Raw genomic sequence first — 19,803 nt, forward strand, 5'->3', positions numbered from 1 at the left:
ACCTGGGAGCCACGTCTGACCACCTGAATACCAGTGTCACCCTGTGGGACACCTACAGCAAGGCCCCCATCCTAAAAAGGGACGAAACCTCCAGCACGATGAAGGTTTCACTGCAGTCGCTGATACCAGCGCGGTGCCAGGCGTGCAGCAACGAAATGATCTGAATTCAGATCGCTACCAGCAAAACGGACCCCGTGTGCCAGCAACAGCTGTGCTCGAGGTACTGCCGTGTGTTAATCTGCGTCTACACCCACCTGAAAGATCCCCAGCTCGAAATGAAAGCAGGAACAAGAACGCTTCGTGCAGGGAAGCAGACACCGCCTCTCGGAGCGAGCCACAGCAGCGCAGTGAAATCACGCTGTGCGAGACAACATCGATAAAAAACGCTGACAGATATCACCCCTGGTTTTACTTATGGAGCCATCACAGGCTCGCTTCCACGGTGTGTTTTTGGGCCCTTCAGTCGACTCCATCGCCAATTGCGAATCTGTCAGGCTTCATTATGCAGATGCGGAGCCTCTCCTGCCTTTCATTTGTTATGCATTAATAAGGGAGCGGCGGCGAGCGCAGCCCCTCGCCCGGGCGCAGCCTTTGTGCCACTACATAGTAAATTTTGTTCTTTCGAGAGCTCGCAAAAAAACCCCGGGCACAACAGCAACACGGCTTAGTTGCTAGGCTCGGGCTTGGAGCCTCTGCATAGGGATCAGCTCCAGAGTCTGCCCCGAGCCCCAGCACACCGGGTGAATTATTCCTGGATGTGAGCAGACGCATTTTGCCTCTTCCTCCCACCCACGGCACCCCCGCCCAGCACCAAGAGGCAGATTTATTACGAATGCTGGTAGGGCTCTTTTCTTTTTTTTTTTTTCTCTCTCTCATTGACTAGATGTGACTCAAAAAGTTAATGGTAATTGCTCTCATCTTCATTTAGCGATGAGAGAGAGAGAGAGAGAAATGGGAGCAATTTGCAGATCTGAGAACAGGTCATTACAGGTGTGTTATATTAGTGTATTCATGAGCCCCCTGGGACAGCCATGCTGAGATATCCAATAACTTTCTTAATGTGTAATTACACACCATTGGACTATAATTGATTAATTGAAAAGAGAATGTAGGCAGATGCTAGGCCAAGGCTTCTGCTGCTCATTAAATGAGTGTGTCCTTGCTTCTTTTTAATAAGTTAAGTGAACTACTCAAAAGCAATTAAGTGCGAACTGAAATTCATTAAATTTTAAGTAATTATTGGTATTAACTTCTGTAATAAAATGCAGGATTTATATTTGGGGATTTTTTTTCCCCCCATCCTGAATGCGACACAGCGAAGACATGTCACTGGCGTACCACAACACGTCACAGATGTGAAAATGACAGGAGGGACACTCCTTGTGGACAGACTCTCCTCGGAGTGCCTTCGGGTAGCCGGGTGAAGTTGCTCTGCCCTGCTGGGGCATCGCTCCTGGAAGCCCTGCACGGTCCTAAGGGTTTCACAGATGCTCCCCCAACCCATACGGTATCTTCTCGGACCTTACAAACCCCATTCTCACTGAACCCCTGCGACTGAGGCAGCAAGGAGCAGGACCAGGAGCTGGTTTGGGGGTTTTGGTGCTCCAGGTGTGCAGGGCTCCCAGGCTGCCCCATGGCATCTCCTCTGCGGAGCCGTCTGCCCCTTCCGCACACACCCCAAAAGGAAAATAATCCAGCTCCGGGGGGCGACTGTGGGAACTTTATGTCCAGTTTAGGTAGAAGGAAACGCGATGAATTTTATTTCACCGCACTTCCCTTCCTTTTGGAACAAGGCAAATCTTTATTCTTTAGCATTCTATAAAAACTGTCTGAATTTTATTTAAATCGGCTCTGAATGCCAGTTTCATAAAGCAAGGCTCCGATTCACAACTTGTTTTCTTTCCAAGAGATACAAACCCGTGGGTTTTTTTTTTTCCAGTTTTATAGAGGTTTGGGTGGGGGGAGAGCTAACTTTTTTTTTTTTTCAAGCATTTTTACCTTAAAATTTATTGCAATCATTATTAAAAAAAATACCCTACTAAAATGCATTTTCAGCTAACAGTTTCTTAACTTCTTAATTGTCTAAATTCCCAGCCAATAAAAAGATTGGTGTTCCTTTAAAATCATTTTTGAGAAAGCAGTTTTTCAATGAGAACATTCTTAATATGAAAATTATAACTTCAGTGAACACAGCAAATGAGGAAAGCAAGGAGTAAAGCGAAAAGTAAAAACAGAGCAATAAAACACAGCATTGCAGCGAGGAGAAATTAAGGGTGGAGAAACGATTCCGAGGTCACCAATAATTGCACATTTATTAATAAAATATTTAGTGCTGGTTCTGGGAAGGAAGATGACAGAACTGGAGCCGTAATGGGGTTTTAATTATTTGCCTTTTTAACAAATGTTTCTTCTTCTTTTTTTTTTTTTTTGAAATAATAATAATGCTAATGTCAAAAACTAGAAGGCTGCCTATTGCTGAGGACAGACAAGCTCGTGCTCATCCAGTGCCAAGTGTCACATCCTCGTGTGACAATGCCACCTGGCTGGAAAATGTCCCAAGTGGGGACGTGCCTTGAAGGCTGGAGGTGTCCCCAGGGCCCTGTGAGCTGTGGGGCTGTGGGCAGAAAGCCCCAGTGTCCCAGCCTTGGATGAGGCTGAGGAGTTGAGGCCGAGGAGGTGCTCTCCCTCTCCCTCTGCTGGCTTGAACCTGAAAGCAGAAGGGAGAGCTACCCCAGGTGGGCTCTGCTCTTGCTCATCTCTCCGCTAGGGCAACAAAAAGGGGGGCAGGGGAAGCAAGGGGATAAGCGTGTGTCATTTTGTGTCTTTTACATGCCTCCAAACACCAGGACTATCTCCTAGCTCATCGCACGCTGGAGTCCCAAATTTATCCTCCCCGAGCAGAACTGCTAGGAGCACACTTTTTGATTTCAGAGAGAAAAAGGCCACGCTTTTACTGCAGCAAAACCACGGGTCGCGGCTGGGTGTGGGCCTGGAAATGATTTTTTTTCTTTTTTTTCAGGGTGTTTATATTTTGTTTTGTTGTTCGCTTGCTTTACATCTAATCCCCGAGTGGTGGGTGGTGCTCGGCTCATCTCCATAAACAAATGATCTGGAAAGCAACCTGGCGTTTCATTTCCTTAACCCATCAGGCCCTCCTGCGCTCACCCAGCAGCGCGCCGCTCCGAAACCTTGACTCCATATTCTGGGCAGCCAGGAGGGGGGAAGGACGAGCCGCTGGTTTTTTGTTTTTTTTTTCTTTCCCACTTTTGTTAAAAGGCACCCAAGCATGGCTCTTCCTACCCTGACTAACCTGGGTAGGTGCCAGATGGATTTTCCCTTTCTCTAGGCAATGGCTGAGGAATTTCAGCTGGCTGGGGCTGGGGCTGCGGTCTTTTCAGCGGCCTTTTCATCCCGGCCTGCCCTTTCTCCGCGGCTAATCCCATCTCTCTGCCCACATCCACTGCTCGCTGGCCTGCACTGCTCTTTTACAATCAGCTTCCAGAGGACGAAATTCTGCCTCTGCCGCGTGGAAGCGAAGAGATGGGCCTAAAAGGAAAGCTTCCAGCCTAACAGGAAAGCTTCCAGCCACTCGTGGAATAAGAAATTGAAATCCTGAAGCAGTGCCTATGGCAGTAGGGTGGCTGGCTGGCCAGAACAGCACGCTGGCCCGGCTCTTTAAAAAGAAATTTTGTATTATGCAGTTCCCAGTATTTATCACGGGTAGCTAACCTGCAGAAAACGGGATCCTCAAAGCCGCTGAAAAGCTCACAGGGGAAATTTTATGTCCTCAATGACTGGAGCATCTCATCCGCTTTTGCCTTCCGTGCTCTACAACACCCAGCGTGACACAGGACATATCTGGATTAACACGAGGCGTGAACACCCTCGCCTAATCCCATAACCGCACAATGGCTTTCTGTGCCAACCAAAACCTTGAATTGTCTCTGCTTCTCCTCATGCACACAACCACCGTAAGCACTCAGGGGGTTATTTTGCCCAAACTGTAACTCCTTCTTCTTCCCATTTCATCTCTCTCTGTCTCAAAACAAAGCACATGGCCGAGCAGCACCTCTCTACCCAAAGCACCTCCTCCTCCGAGGTACGAGCAAGGAAGAAAGCACACAGCCTGCAACAGTGCGGGCTGCTGTGCTTTCAAATCCCTCCAAGTCGTGAGGAGTTAAAGCTCTCGCTGCTGCCCCTGACCCAGGCTATTAGCATGCAGCCCGTGTAGCTCGGCTCCTGGCGTGCAGAGCCAGCAGCGCCCGGCCCCTGCATCCCTCCTGGCAGCGCCCCCGGAGCACGAGCATCTCCCCAGCCCGCGCTCGCTGGAGCAAGCCCTGCTGGAAAATGGCAGCTGAACCCTAAAGCAAAGAAAGCACTTCTGAGCCTCGGCTTCCCAGCTCACCTGACAGGCTATCACAGAACTTGCTCTCGGCTGCGCTAAGAAAACTCCAAGGATTTCCCGGTTCTCCGAAGCACAAACGAGTTTCAGTTTCTCTTTCCTTCCAAAATCTCAGCTATCCGCTCCTCCAACAGCAAGAAGTCAGCATCTGCCTTGCACTGGTAGCGCCTGGGTAAGGTATTAGCACTGGAAAAATATTTTCTAAAGGAATCAGCTGTCCCCACTCCTTTCCTTCGTATTTTTTCCCTCTCCCCACCTGAAGAGATAGATGCTAGTGAAAACACAGGAATACCAACTAGCCTTCAGGAGAAAGACACCGTCTTACTGACCAGTTCCCGTGCAATTCATTTGACTCTCAAGCACATGTTAACATAGCATTGTTCCCAAAAAAGTGCAAATACAGAAGGCAAACCACTACCTCGCTGCGAAACATGGAGCATCTTCAACAAATAATAACACCAGATCCCCCCCCCCAAAGCCACATCACAGCCCAGCATTGGATATTCACTGAAAACTCCTAAAATACACCTTTAAAGACAGCAGAGGAATATACTCATCATTTGTCTATTTCCCCCCCCCCCCGCATGCGAATTGAGCACAGGTTCCATCCCTGCCAATTTTGTTTCCAATCGCATAGGAAAAATAGAGCTATGACAAATTGCTTTTATTACTTCCTTAAACAAGAACTGAAACTTGTCCAAAAAAGCACATGAAAGACTAACTTGGATGATTTGAGCTTTTGCCAGGCACAGAAGCGCTATAACAATGCAGCAACTTACATGCATACTGATGGAGGAATAATTAACTGGGCACCGAAAGAATGCTTGATTTTAACAGTACAAGGGGGGTTAATTGGTTCTTTGATAGCTTGCACTAAAGATAAAGCAGATTTTTAGTCAAAATAATACATTTCTTGTTTTGTATACATGCCGTTGTGTTGTCTCACGACCCTAGCCCTGAACTCCTGCAACACTGAGAGCCCTGCTGACTTCAGGGGCACGTGGTGGGCTGTGATGGTTCCTCAGACCTGGCCTGAGCTGGGGCACAGTAATTAAGCCTGGCCTGGAGGAAACCGCTCCACTTGCTCGGCACAGTGATTGTGACTACAGCGGGGAATCCCTTTTTGTGTTTGCCTCATGTCCTCGCCTTAGGACGCAACCCTGCTGCCCCTGAAACCAACAGAACTTCACGAAGGATTCAAGAGGAAGCAAGATCGGGTCGTAAGGCTCAAATCCCTTTTGGTCTGGGGAACTACACGGGGAACCTCTTGACCCTTCTGAGTGACACATCTGGCTCTAAATACTCTGTCACGACACAGCGGGGGCTGGCCTAGCACCAGGGATGCTCTGGGGGGTACATCAGCCTATGGTCCCCCAGTACAAGTGCCAAGCTTGTCTCAAGGGGACGGCAGAGTCTGGGCATCTCTCACAAAGTTCAGTAATCTCAGAGCTGGTTCCCATGCTGGGTCATGCCAGCTTGAGGGCTCAGCTCCCCTGGACATCCCCCCTGGGCCAAGGCTGGCGTTTAGTCCCATGTTTGCTGCAGGGGAGGCGGGCACGGGTTTTGGTGCGGTGGGAGCGCAGCTTGCTCTGCCACCACCACCCCCCTCCCGAGCATTAAAATTAGAAAAAAGGCACTGTGGGTTGTTCCAAAATCTAACCCAGCGTTACAGTTCTCTGCAAATATTTCCAGTTAGCCAAGTGACACATTTTACTTAGGTGCGGCCAAGAAGAAAGGCGAGTGTGAGGGAGAGACCTACCGCTTCATCTAAGACTCCATTTTCAAGTGCAGTGCGTGAATCTCTTTTAAATATATTGCAATTCATTCTCTGTTTACTTTAGGTAAACAGAAAAACTCATCGTGGAGCACTCATTTTCGCAAGCTAATCAAGAACATTAGGTCCCAACAGATTCATTTAATAGAAATATAATAGGCATTCCTGCTTGCTTTTAATCTTGCCTAGCTGCAAATGCTAAAATGAACAGCGAATTAACCCTGCCTTGGAACAGAGATCCTTTCGCAGCTGATATCGGCTCTCCTTCGGCTCGTAAACACTCCAGGCTCCCTGTCAGTGCTTTCCTGGCTTTCGCTCTTTCCCCGCAGCAGAGGAAAGGCGAGGAGAGGGCTGGGAGGTGGAGGAAGAGCTGAGCCCTACGGGAGCGCTGCCTGCCAGCCCTGCACAGCCACAGGCGCCCGAGGCGATGCAGAGCCGGGAGGTGGATGGGGGCGAGGGGCTGGAGGGTCTGGGGGATCTTGGAGGGTTTCCAGGGGTCTGGGGGTCCTTGGAGGCTCTCCCAGCCACCCCCGACCCAGCTCGCCCCCATGCACCGTGCCCAGCCAGGCAGGGCCACAAGGCCGCTCACGTTCTGTCATCAAACACACGAGATTTTAAAGCAATTTGAGATCTTAAAATTGTTCACGGATACCAGAACTAGCATGACAATGCTAAACAGGAAAAAAAAAAAAAGAAAAAAAAGGAAAAAAAAAGAAAAAAAAACTGTAATATTTCATAATGTATGTCATAATGAACAAAAGCCTTTCAGAAAAAAAGAAAACGGTTTTCACTGTGCTAAAGTAACAATCTAGACTTGTTGTAAGTATGTTATTCTTACAAGTAGTTCGCAGTTATTCTTGAAGGCAAGTCTTGGAGTTTCCTTAGCATAGTGCTGCTGGGGAAAATTTTCAGCATGTCCATCTTCATCTCTAGCCTGAAGGGAAATATAATGGCCTATTTAGGGACTTACAAATAATGGAAGGAAAAAAAAATAGCTAAAAGCATAACAGCTCAGATCATTAAAACAGACGGGAATCCCCAAATACAACATTATTAAAGAGTTTGCTTAAATACGCAGTACCCCTCTTAGATACGAGAACGTGAGGTGCTGCTTTCTTACCCAGCGTAGGTTGAACATGCAAATGCATTGCAGTGTAATAATTAGAACAACAAAAGACAACCCCCAAATGAAATATGTGAGCTGGAAACCGTGAGGAACTTCAGGGTTTCAATATACTCCATTGCATTTTTCAGGATTACATTACATACGTACTCGTTCAAACTTTTTTGACATGCGTAAGCAATCCCTAGAGAATGTATTTTTCAGTTTAACATCAAGGCCAAAAAAAAAAAATAAGTAAGTTTTCAGACTTCATGGTTTACATGTAACACTAGTGGAGATCAATGGACTCCCCCTCCGTGCTTAAGCGAAGTCCTGAAAGGAGCAATCATCTAGCAAGAGCAGCGATCCTTCAATCAGAGGCGGTAAAAATATTTAATTACGAAGATGCATGAAAAGTTCCTGCTTATTTGGAGCTGCACCGTTAATTAAGAAAGCCGAAGTTTAAATGGAGACATTAACGGAGCCCATTAGCACCACTGCTCGCAGACGGCATTTGCCTCCTCTTCTGCGGCGCTCTCTGGTTTCGGGCTGAAGCGAAAGGGAGCCGTGGGTGAGAGGAGGAGTGTCGGCAGCGCGCTCATTACACTGTTCATTTGGGTGACACTTGCACTCTGTTCCGCTCCGTCTCATCTGATCCCTGCCTGCTCGCTCTCTCCCTCTCGCAGCCTCCCCGAAATTTCGCAGCTGAGCTGTCTCCCTCGCATATGGCTCGCATATAATTATGCGCGTTCCCTTTTTTACACTGCATTAAAATGATGAGATCCTGGCTCCCTGCCAGCCTGCTTATTTAAATAAGCCCCGACGAGCTGGGGGGGAGGAGGACGGAGGGCTGGGAGAGGGGGTGACGAGGAGGGGACATGGCGGGGGCAGCGGGTAGGGCCTGTGGTGAGGGTGACGTGTGGGGACCTAGGCCGTGGGGCCTCAGCGCTGCCGACCCGTCCCCGCCTCACGCGGCCGCCTCTCGCCGTGTGTCACACTCCCGGCGCGGGGACGTTTTTAGCGTTGGCATTTGTGGAAGATATTTTGCACCTCGCGCTTGTTTGCCTCCAGAGAGGCTCCTCTAGAGCAGGGCTGGGGAAGGGGAGCAGCGGGCTGGCGGCGCTGGGGGGTGTTGGGGAACACGCGACGCCATTAGACCTCATCGACTAACACCAACTGTGCTTCAGGCCTCTGCTCGGCCGTCCTGGGGAGTTACCAAACTCTGCATGCCGGAGATAATGCAATTTTTAAAAGCACCAAGCTTCTCCGAAAGTGTATTTCAAGTGGCACCTACACCTGTGTGTTTGTACAAGCAGCGGGCAGCTTGTTATGTGCCTATCAGAGCAGCTTGTGGGTTTTGTCTTTCACTGCCTCAGTGGCTGCAGGGTGGAAAATGTTTGAATTTTCTGCCTTTGAACCACAAAGAAGAGGCAGAGCGTTCCCGAGCACCTGAAATCCCTTTTCTATGGACAAAGGCTGAAATGTGTTCTTCCAGTCGTTAGCCTGAAGCTGAGACCTCTCCCACGCGATAAGGCCATCTCCCATACTGCGTGGAACACCCAATCCAAAAGTGGTTCATGAAAAATGACAATAAAAAATAATAAAAAAGCTCATTTTGCAACCAAACTTTGTCCTTTTTTCTCCTGAGCGAAGGAACACGGCAAGCTCAATGAAGCCCTTCCAAGCACCCTACAACTCAACAGGGGGACGAGCGGCTCCACAATGCCTTGTGCAGACAGAAAGGCAGCTGCCAGCCCCACAAAAATGCTCGTGGAGGAAGAAAAACCTACACGTGGCCAGGTGACAGGGGACAGGCGGGACCCTATGTGGGGCAGGGATGCTGTCGGTGCCCCCATGCTCCCAAAATCCTACCTTGGCACTGCGGTAGACGTGCCGGGCCGCACGTTGCAGCCTGTCCTGGGGGCACGGTGTCGGCGCAGGCACCTCACAACGTGAAATGGATATCGGGGTGTTTGCGGTGCACGTGTCAAAATACAGAGACAAAGCCCCGCTGACCTTGACCCGCTTGCCAAAATTGCTGGTTAAACAAAGGCTAGCACCTCTGCTGACAGCAACGCGCTCCCTGCTTACCCACCCTCGTGTCATTTAACTCTGAATGCCACCAAAATTTCCTCGTCTTAAAACCAGTTTAGCTGCATACTGCTATCATCATTTACTCAGGCAGCAAACGTATACTCAGCTAGCTCCTTTCCATGGTAAAAAATACCTGTCCTCAGCCGTCAGAATTATTTCCCCTGTTGCCTTACAGGAATTCATCACCACCATCTTCCCGTTGTAAATAATTTGTAGGAGGAAAGACTCTTACAACGTTCAGCGCTGTTGGAAGCGTGTTATGAGTGGCTCGGAGTTTATCTTGTCATTGCAATATTGCGATATGCCTGTATCTCTACTGGCTCACCCTTAATCACTGCTGCACGCCAGCAAGCACCTGCCTCAGCCCCCCTGCACACCGGCACCTACAGCTTCTCCAGCAGGCCCCACCGCCGTGGGACGTATTTGGTTTAAAAGGAAGCAACTGGGGGGAAAAAATGCAAGCCTAACCTGTCATCTCTGTGATTTTTTAAGTGCTTTTCAACTCCTCAATTGTTACAGAAATGCTCTCATCAAAAATCGCACGCCCAAAGCGCTACCTGCAATTGATTGCATGTATGCAATGCATGGTACGACTGCTCTCAGAGCACGTTTTGTTCCAGGAGAAAAAAGGTTTTAGGACTTATTCTGAGCCCTGGGAGCCCACGGTGAGCACTCAAAGTTTTATCAGCAGAAATCTGCTGCAACTTTCCTGCGGCAGCACCTCTCCTGGGACTTCAGGTCTCTCCCTTTGATAGCCTGAGCTGGCCAGCTGGGTAGGATCCGAGAGGAAAACCTGGCCACCGCCACGCCGGGGACTTCTGGCAGAGGAGAGCACGTTACCCAGGGCATGCTGATGGCAGGGAAGATCTACAGCTGCCTTGGTGGAGCTGGCTTGACTGCAGGGTCAGCGTGATGACGGGTAGCACAGGAAATCACGGCCTTTAATTGCAGGTTAGATATCAGGAAACCCTTCTTAATGATAGGTACAGCAAAGCTCCGGAGTAGATTGCCTAAGGAGGCTGTCAAAGGCCCATCACGGGAGGTTTTTAAGAGCAGATTAGGCGAACATCTGTCAGGAATGACATGCACGGCGTAGCTCCTGACTTGGGGAAACAGGATGGATGAGCACATCTCCTCTCCCAGGTCCCTTCCCTTGCTGTTTCCTGCCCCCGAGCTTTGAAGGAAGATGGCAGGAAGGGTAAGGAAAAATAAATTGAAAAAGAACAGAAAGAGCGATCTGAAAGGACCTCTCTGAAAATAGCACAGCATTTGATGTTCAGAGATATGTGTACTCATTAATAAGTGCATCATGACAACTATCTTTGGCTACACAAACTGTGCTATCTGTTCCTAAGCCAAGCAGCCTATATTTGTGAAAGATGCCTGTAGTTTGGAAACAGACTATATATTAAGTCGAGATTTCTTTTTTTAACAAGAAGGAGGAAGAACAATCTACAGCAGAATTTCCTCCTCTCCACAGGGCTTCAATTTCAGCATGGATATTTGTTTCTCCTTCTCAGAGAAAAATTATCTTGATCCAGACAGGGGATTTCTTAGCTTCAGTGGCTTTTCACGCAGCCTTAGTACTGGGAGAGGAAATCTGTGCTTGCATTTTAATATTAAGGGCAGGATCTTCAGAGAGCGTAAGTCACAAGGCAGGCTGAACAGAATAATTTATCAAGATGGAACTTGTTAATGCGAAGCTTTCATTAAAACGGGACAACGCTTTTGCCATGAAACCTACTGCTCGGTCCACAAGAAGTTTAATGCCACTTAACCGAAACCACCTAACATCTAATTTCTTGCAGCGATGGCCGATTGAGTAATGCAGAGCGACAGAATATTAGGCTGCTTACTCAGTATAAAATTGCCACCTAATTTCCCGAAATGTCCTTTAAAACGGGTGAATCATGTGACAGTCACCCCCAGACGTATTAGCTGAGCATCTCTGGGAGGACAAAAAAAGCTGGGAAAGTCAAAACACCGCTGCTACCGAAGTGCAGACAGCTCCTGCAAGGCTTGCATCCCGTTGCGATGAGCGGAGGAAGTTCACATCGCCCCTAATACTTGTCCTGGGAGGCTGCCCCCTCAGTTGGGGGCAGAAAGCCTGGTTTGTTCTCCCCACAGAGGTTTTCCCTCTGGCCAGAGGGGCGAGGAATTCCTCCTCCTCCAAAGACATCTCGCTGCAAGCCGCAGCAATCCTCGGGGAGACCCTAATCCTTGAAATTCTAGTTCCCGTGGGCTGCTGCTGTCCCACATAATCAATTGACATGGTCCCTGCATTCGCTGCACCAGCAACGGTAAAAATAGTACTCAGCTTCCATCTGTTGAGCATTTTCTTTCCAGAAATGTTAACGTACTCGCTCTGGACTAGCCTGGGGCTTGGTGGGAGCCCAGGGTCAGGAGCGGAGCCTGGCCAGGAGCACACCGTGGAGAGGACACTGCAGGGAGCGAGTCCTTCCCTTGGGGAAGCCCCTTTTAATTTTCTACAGGAGGTTTGCTCCTTGCAAGGACTTTGGGATTTTCCCGAATCGCAGAGCTTTGGAGTGAGCAGAGACCATTAGCTTGCTCTCTGCCCCCTAACCCCTACGGCTGTGATTTCTTTGCCCAGGCAAGGGGTGCCCACGCTACTCACTGCTCCCCAGCCCGGGGGCTCCCTGCTCTCTGAGCACTCAGCGGTGGTCTCTGGAGAGCCTGCAGGTCATGTGGTACTAGCTCCCCTTGTTTCCAGCTGCTAAAATGCATTTAAAGACAGCTAAAAATACATTAAATACTTTCCTAATGTTATTTTTCCATGTAAGCAACTGCTGTAGCCACCGCAGGAATGTCATCTGATCGCCAAGGGGAGGGGAAGTGGTCCACGAGACAATCTGTCTGCTGGAGGTGATCTACAAAGTTAAAAAGAAATTGGGAACGTGCCCTCTTGTAACTTCTTTATTAAGTGCACGGAAGGAAACCAGGAGGGCTTTGGCTAGCTTCTTTCGCTGCTCCTCTCCCACAGCCTCAGCGCCGCTATTTAAGCCGGGAGCCAAGGTCTCGCCTACCCTGGAGGGAGACACCAGCAAGCAGAGGCGAGAGGAGCAGCATCAGCATCAGGACTGGGAGCCTGCAGGCAGCTCTGTGCTGTTTTGCTGCTGGGATCTGCCCAAAGCCTCCCTCGAAAGCTCTCCCTGGCACCCTGCTGCTCCTGGCTCCCATACATTACGGCACAAACTGCACCAGGCTGGAGTCCCCTGCAAAGCAAGCGAAGCTGCATGAGCACAGAGGAGGAAGGGAGATGGCCCTGCAAAGAACAGAGCCTGGGGTTCAACTCCTTGAAGGCTTCCTCAACAAGAAATGGGACCCTTTGGTCTGCCTGTCTCTTGGAAAGAGCTGCTGAGGCTTTCCTGTGTTATGTCCATGATGGACGGTGCTGAACCTGGACCCAGACTCCAGCCTTTGCTCAAATTTTAGTTGCCACTGAATTTCTACCAAAAGCAAATGCAAAGTCTGGACACACCAGCACTGACTGCAGACTGGGTTAGAAAGGCGTTTTAAATCCACGCATCTAGGAAAAGGTTCGGTGTGGAAATGGCTGAGGGAGGCAGGGATCTGGCTCGTGTGATTAAAATGGGAGAAACTGCATCACTCCGAACACCCTGCAGCCTCCTCCACCGTGCTGACACAAGAAATGCTCTCTGACTTGAAAAATAAATGGTCGCCAGGTCGAAGCTGCTCTCCTACCTAAATCCATCCCACTCCTCCTCGCTGTCCCTTTCTGAACAGGTGTGAAAACTCCTGGGAAACAGGCGGTTTTGCTGAGGAAAGCTGCCCCAGAAAAATGCATTACGACAAAGAAGGAGAAGGTGCCAATTTGTGGAATGATAGGGCAGTGTTTCTGAAATTATCCTTGTCAAAGCAACCGAAGAATGTCACGTTCATTTTCTTGCATAACTGAAGCACACCAAAAACTCTGAACAAATGTGCCTGCAAATCTGATAAACAGTTATTTATGGATCTTTTCTTCCTTTAAATAATGCTTTTCCTCCAAGGGCTGTGCCTCAGAATGGTACAGCTTTACGTATTACATTTTTCACTCAATTTCGTGGTACAAAATTATCCACAGTTTGTATTTAAAATGCAAGCTGTAAATTCTATTATAATGTAGGTAATATTACAAGGGAATCAAAAGGAAATACTAATAACAGCGCTACCCCGGTGCCTGCTAAACTCATAACTTTCATCCTACTGTGTTTAAGAGACACTCAAAACTTGCACCAAAAAGAAAAAAAAAAAGAAAGATTCAGCTTTCTGGATTCAATACACCTTTTTCTCCCCCAGTTTTGTTTCGTATCCTGTGCAGCAGAACCCTGATTTCCTGCTGGACTCCTCACCCTGCTGGGAAAATATTGGGATTTTCTTCTCATGCAGCTTGCAGGGCTGTAGGCTTATAGCCCCTTCTGTCATTTAGAAAACACTCGGCCAAAATTGATGATGGATTTTAGTTTCGGTGTATCCTGAAAGAGCAATGGAAGGAAAATCTGCTCCACGAGGGGTGGAAGGAGCGAGCAGCTCAGCGCCTGGGGCCCACCAGCAGGTGAAGATGGCCCTGACTCCAGCCGGGAGCTGCCCCTCCGCTCTCAAACTCCCCGTGAAGCCTCCTCTTCCCCTCACATTCCAGACTTAGGCACCTTTTTCCTTCCTCTCTCCTGGATAAGCACCAAGCAGGCAGCTTCTGCAGCTTTTCCTGGCTTCCCCAGGACCGCGCCGCCCTCCTGGTGATGTACGAGGTGTGTTCAGGTGGCGGCGGCCAGCGCTCGTTTTTCAAAGCCCACAAACCTCTGCCCGCCTCGTAAATTTTTAATAACCCGTTCTGAATTGTCAAGGAGTAAATATGATAGCGAACGCATCACACTGAGATAATTCGAAATAAACTTTGTTTATTGCCCCTTTGAACGCTTCTTCGACAAGTCACAGCTGCGTGGGACCTTCATAAAAGTGAGCCTACCCTGCTAATCTCCCCTCTGATTCATGGCAGGCCCGATTTGGAGACACTAATGGACTCTGCCTGACAGTTATTGCAACTTATTCAATACACAGCCTAAAATATAGCCGGGAAAGAAATTAAAATATACTACAGCCTTCCCAGCAGATTCCATTTTGGTAATGGGCAGCTCACGCCGGCGTAGCCGATCGCTCCCGACAAGCTTTCCCTCCCTCTTCGTGTGCCTCCCTTATCACAATTGATGGGGTAAAGGCATTTTCCAGAGCCTTTTGTGAGGTTCCCTGTCAGGTAGCTCAAGTATTCCTCTGCACTGCTGCCGTTCCTACCAGGATTTCCCAGCGCAGGGGAGGGGAGAGGCTCCCGCGAAGGGCAGGCACGCATTTCCAATCAGCCTGCCAGAGATGCAGGGAGGCAGAAAAACCAAACACAACACAGGGGGGAAAAAATAATAAAATAAAAATCCTTGACTGTTGGTTACGGTTAGCTAAGGCTCACAGACCAAACAAATCGCTGTCCCTAATGAATTTGTTTCATTGCATCTGCGTATTTCGAGCCCCGGCGTTGTAAATACCCGAGCAACAATGCGGATTTTCTCTGATTGTGCTATCACAGATATGATTAATCATCTTGACTCTGAGCATATTATTTTTTTTTTTTTTAAAGCAATTGCAGGCTGGTTTAATGAACTCCTCTCCCACTGGCTTTTATAGACTAGCAATGATCAACATACCATTAAGATAAACCCCGCGCCCCATCCCTCCCCTCTCCGACAGCTTGCCTTATTTGCCTCCCAACAGTCAATATCCAATTAAGAGACCAGGGGCTTGATCGATACAGAAGATAACAATAAGACTTCAGCAGCTGGCACATCCTGCACGAACCCTTTTTCCTAATTCCCATCTTTGTGGCGTATAAACAGCGCTGCGCTTTGAATAAAGGCGGGGAAGGCAAAACAACGACCGGATCTGGTGGGCAAGGCTTCCCCTGGAATCGGCGGCATCTGTAAGCTGCTCCACGACGACAAACGCGACGCTGTGATCGATGCCAGGCAGGCAGGAACCTATTTCTGGATTTGTTGTGGCCTTTTGAAGTGTGAACACAGAAATCTCCCCCTGCTTCGGCCACGAGTGATGCACCACTTGGGCCATTCACACACAAAAACGGAGGGGCTGTAATATTTATTAAAGCCATCAGCTGCGAGCTGGGTGAAGGGGTGAGCAGTCTGCTGAGGGGGGCAAAACCGAGCAGGAACGGAGCACGTGCAGGAGAACGGGCAAGGAGAGGGTGAAAAGAAAGGAGGGGAAGCTGTGATACAAATGGCATCTCCTCCAACCTTAATATCATCTCCCAGCCTTTCTCCCGGTGATGAATGGCTGCAATAAAGGGCGGGATAGTGACAGTCAGGAGCAGGACAAAGGCAAAACCTGGCTGGTGGTGAGGAGCATCCATTATGCTCCCAGACACCCCAGCTGGAGGTCGGGGACGGGGGCCGCGACACCCCTGCTGGCTTTGGCTCTAGCAGCACGTCCAGCACATTTCCCCCCACCTCCCCGCCACCATTTCTGAGGCCTTTACTCAAAGCTTCACTTTCAAAGACAGGTGGATGTAGGACAAATCAGGAAGCCCCCTCCTTTTCCAGGATTTCCACTTTTCTTTAAAGTTAGGGGCACAGAGGATGCTACGCTCCTACTGACAAACAGGACATAACTCAAACACCTCTCAGCTTGCTCCAAATACAGGCAAAAAAAAAAAAAAAAAAAAAAAAAAAGTTATTTCTAAATAACTTGCCTGTGTTTTCCATTTTCTATTGCAACCCCTTCATCACCCGGAGGGACTCCAGTAACATATATCATGCCTAAAACCAGGAAACTGCCTGCTCAAGCCCATAAGTTCAGAGCACACAGACCTTTTCAGGCAAGCAACTATAATTTATCTTCCCAGCTTGCCTTGGGATTTGCAAAGTCCCATTCCGAGCTTTCTCCTTTCTGTCACAGTAAGATGAAATCTGCTGAAAAATCCCTTTTCCTTCCCCGTTCCCCTCGCTGCCTTCTTCCATGGGGAACAGCTGGGGGTAGATCCTTGGCCAGGCTTCTGCGCTGACAGGAATCCACTGCTCTCCATTCCCCAAAGTTTACTTCAAACCCTAGTGCCTATCTAACTGCAGTTCTGTTTTCAACTCTGAGCATCGTTAATACACATATATGTATAAATACGCTATCCTACCTCTTAAAAGAAAAGAGGTGGGGCTAGGGCATTCCTGTGTGCACCTGGGAGCTGCCAAAATCACAGCAGCCCCCAGATCTTCCATCCAAACGCTGTCTTTGAGGCAGCCAGGTGGCTTTGCAATGCTCAGAGAGTGAGGTGCTCCTGGCGTTCCTCTACTCCCAGGCTGTAAGGCCAAAAGCTCGACCCTTTGTCACCAGCGCAGAGAATTATGTATCTCATTTTAGGGCAGAGTTGAAATGACACGTATGTCTAAGCAAAGCCTGGAGAAACTTGTAGAAATACGGCCTTTGGCCTCTCATCCTCCACGTACAGCTCCACTAAGTCCCTGTTGTTTAACCGACATGTAGAGGCATTTATCTTGGACACGGTATATCTTACAGCAGGAGACAGCAAGGCTTGGGGGAAACCAGTGCTCTTGTTCCTACCCCTGCACGGAGGTAGAGAAGCATCAAGCGAAGAAACAGCTCTAAATAAACACTTCAAGCACGTTGATACTCTACTGAATATTGCTGCTAGCTGAAAAAAAAAATGACATAACTTTCTATTTCATACCTGACCCCATCAAAATCCAAGACCCAATTCTCCTGCCTCCATCCAGCCATCGGGTATGTTAAAGCACAAAAAAGGGCTTGACCTTTGCCTCAAGTCTGTGCCTCAAGTTTCTTTGAAGTGAAGCCAGCACCTGCGTGCCTGAGCACACCTACCGGCAAAGCCGAGCTTAGACAAAGGCCAGGGCTAGCAAGATATTCCCCGAAAGATGTTCCGCCCTGTTTGGACTCAGATGTTCAAGACGGAGCCTGCAGGCCACCAGGCAGCACCATGGGGCCGTGCTGCCCCGCACCACTGGCAGAGGAGCTCTGCAGCAGTGGCCACCGTTGGCTTTTCTTCAGCTGGTCAGAAAGGAGAGAAGCCAAGGAGCTGCCTTTTGGTACTCAGGGTGTGAGTTCCAGGAAGAGAATTACGATTTAATTACGTCTAACCATGTAATTAGCATGCATGTCAGTTTATTCCAGGCATCTTCACCATCTATTCTGTGAAACGCAACTTGGTGACTTTTTTTTTTTTTTTATGTGGGGAATGAGATGGAACAACTATTTGCCTCACTTGCATTGTTTATATCTGAATCGTTGAATTGTTGCTATTATTAATATTAATCTGATTACCCTAATTGCATGTGTTAGGTCTTTTTACAGTTGCATTCCTTCCCGAATTAGACTCGTTCGTGCTCCCCCATTGTTCCTCTTGTTTGTAAAAGCTGATGGGGAATGACTGGCACCGAGGAGCTGAAACATCAGCTGCTTCGCGGGAAGGGGCCATCTACGACGTCCTCCAACAACCGGCACGCTTCACGGCGTCCAGCGGCAGAAAACTTCATGCAGCAGAGGCGAGGCTGAAAAAAACCTGGCCTGTAACACATCCTTTCAAAGCAGCCGGGGTCTCTTTCTGAAAGCCTCGGTCATGTGCCTGGCACTGCGTCATATGGTGTCTCTCTTCCGCCATTTGTTTATTTGCTTCTGGCAGTTTTGGCAGTGAGGTATCGGAGTGAAATGCACACCACTCCATACATATGGTGGGAAGAATCTAGTGCATCAGCTGAATGCATGCCGTACTGTATACACATTCTGTTTTATCTCCGCGCACAGCTGTGCTGTAAAAGCTTACAAAATGTGGAGCCTTCTGTGCAGCAAAAACATCGACAGGAGAAGCTGGCCTCTAACTTATTAGGTTGCGACACGAGCCAAAAAAAAAGCCGGAGTTAAAGCTGACAACTCCTGGCAGCGTGGTGAGAAGCCGAGCGGCTCCAGTCGAGGAGGGGGGGGTCAGCCCCAGCTTTAGGGCATGGCCTGGCACTGCCCTGGGGCCCGTGGTGCTCTAGGACAGCAGCTCCGATGCTAGGGAGGGATGAGGGGAGGCCGTGGGCACGAGCCCAAAAGCAGAAGCAGCTCTCTTCCTTGCCCAGCGCGGTGGCCTTCAAGCTGTGCTCAGTCCTGTGCCTCCTACTCCCCCAGCTCTCGGGGCTGAAGGTGGTGGAGACATATGGTAGGGAACTCTGGTTGGGCCAGATGTCTGTGTAGGCTTTTTTTCCCCTCTACAACCTTGAAACGGGGACTCTTTATTTCAATCTGAGGAAGAGCAGCCACGCTGGGTCAGATCTAAGGACCTCTGGGCTGGGTTTGTCTCCAGCAGTGGCCAGCATCACGCTCTCGAGCACGCCCTGAGGAGCCACCAGGACCCTACAGACCTGCCATGAGAGCAGGACGAAATCCAAGCCCTGGCTAAGTTTAGCTTCTCTGCCTCACCCCACGGGAGCACACCGCGTGGCTCTGCCATCACCCCCATCCACGGCCTTCCTCCCCAGCCCCATCGCTGCCCCCCTGCCTGCTGCATGGCCAAGGGGCAAGGAGACGTGGCTGTTGTGCATACGATCATTTTTAAGCTGCTATATTTTATGTTACCAAAAAAAAAAAAAAAAAAAAAAAACCACAGATATTTTTACGTTACCAAAAATGTGGCTATTAACTCCCCATTAACTGTGCATTGTTTCTCACAATGCAGGACGCTAGACGCTCAATACATTTGTGAAACATAAACAAAAGAAAATGCTTCTTTGCAGAACAAGTCCCCACACTGTTCCCTGGCCAAAACTACACACGAAACCACACGGAGGGCGAACCGTTCCCCAGGGACACGGTCGCCAGCTGTTAGCAGCAACGGCACGAAAGCTCCCACACTTGGACAGTTTCAGGAAACTGGTGCAGAGGTGGTGGCTTCAGCGGACAGAGCCACAAACCTTGCCTGCGGGATGCAGGGGCTGCCAGGCTGACTCCAGCTGGAGTTTGGGGCCATTCCTGCTTCTCTTGGGGCTTATTGTTTCTGCTTTCAGAAACTGGTAGATAAATCGGTTCTGAAAGTGGTGACAGGCTTTTAGGGACAGGGGTTGTTTCACACACACAGCCAGTGCACCTGGTTACACTACATGATGGCCAAGAGGTGGAAGGGCAACACACGCCTGCAAACCTCCTGATGGCACTGGACATGGGGCAGCTTTGCTTCTTAGACATGCTCTAGGAAAGGATTTTCATTAAACAGCTCTTGGATAGCTAAGAGGTCACAGCTTCTCTGGCCTTCTGGGTGTCTGTTCACGCCACAACAATTTTTCCAGGCGTTGACTTGTGTTGTGAGAGAGTTTGGTGTTCTTGAAACTCAACAACTCAGAACAT

General features: G+C 49.2%; 1 protein-coding gene across 2 annotated transcripts in view; it reads right to left on the bottom strand.

Moving 5' to 3' along the window:
* Nucleotides 1-19,803, bottom strand: part of SOBP (sine oculis binding protein homolog) — a 94,517-nt gene that overhangs the window by 31,863 nt on the left and 42,851 nt on the right. The window contains exon 5 of one of the 2 annotated variants that reach the window (XM_068677770.1): nt 7,015-7,110. The exons of the other annotated variant lie outside the window; for it this stretch is intronic. Within the exon in view, the coding sequence (XP_068533871.1) occupies nt 7,015-7,110 (96 nt within the window). The remainder of the gene's footprint in view (nt 1-7,014; nt 7,111-19,803) is intronic. 2 annotated transcript variants of the gene reach the window in all.

Source organism: Anas acuta, chromosome 3 (assembly GCF_963932015.1).
Source record: "Anas acuta chromosome 3, bAnaAcu1.1, whole genome shotgun sequence".
NCBI lineage: Eukaryota > Metazoa > Chordata > Aves > Anseriformes > Anatidae > Anas > Anas acuta.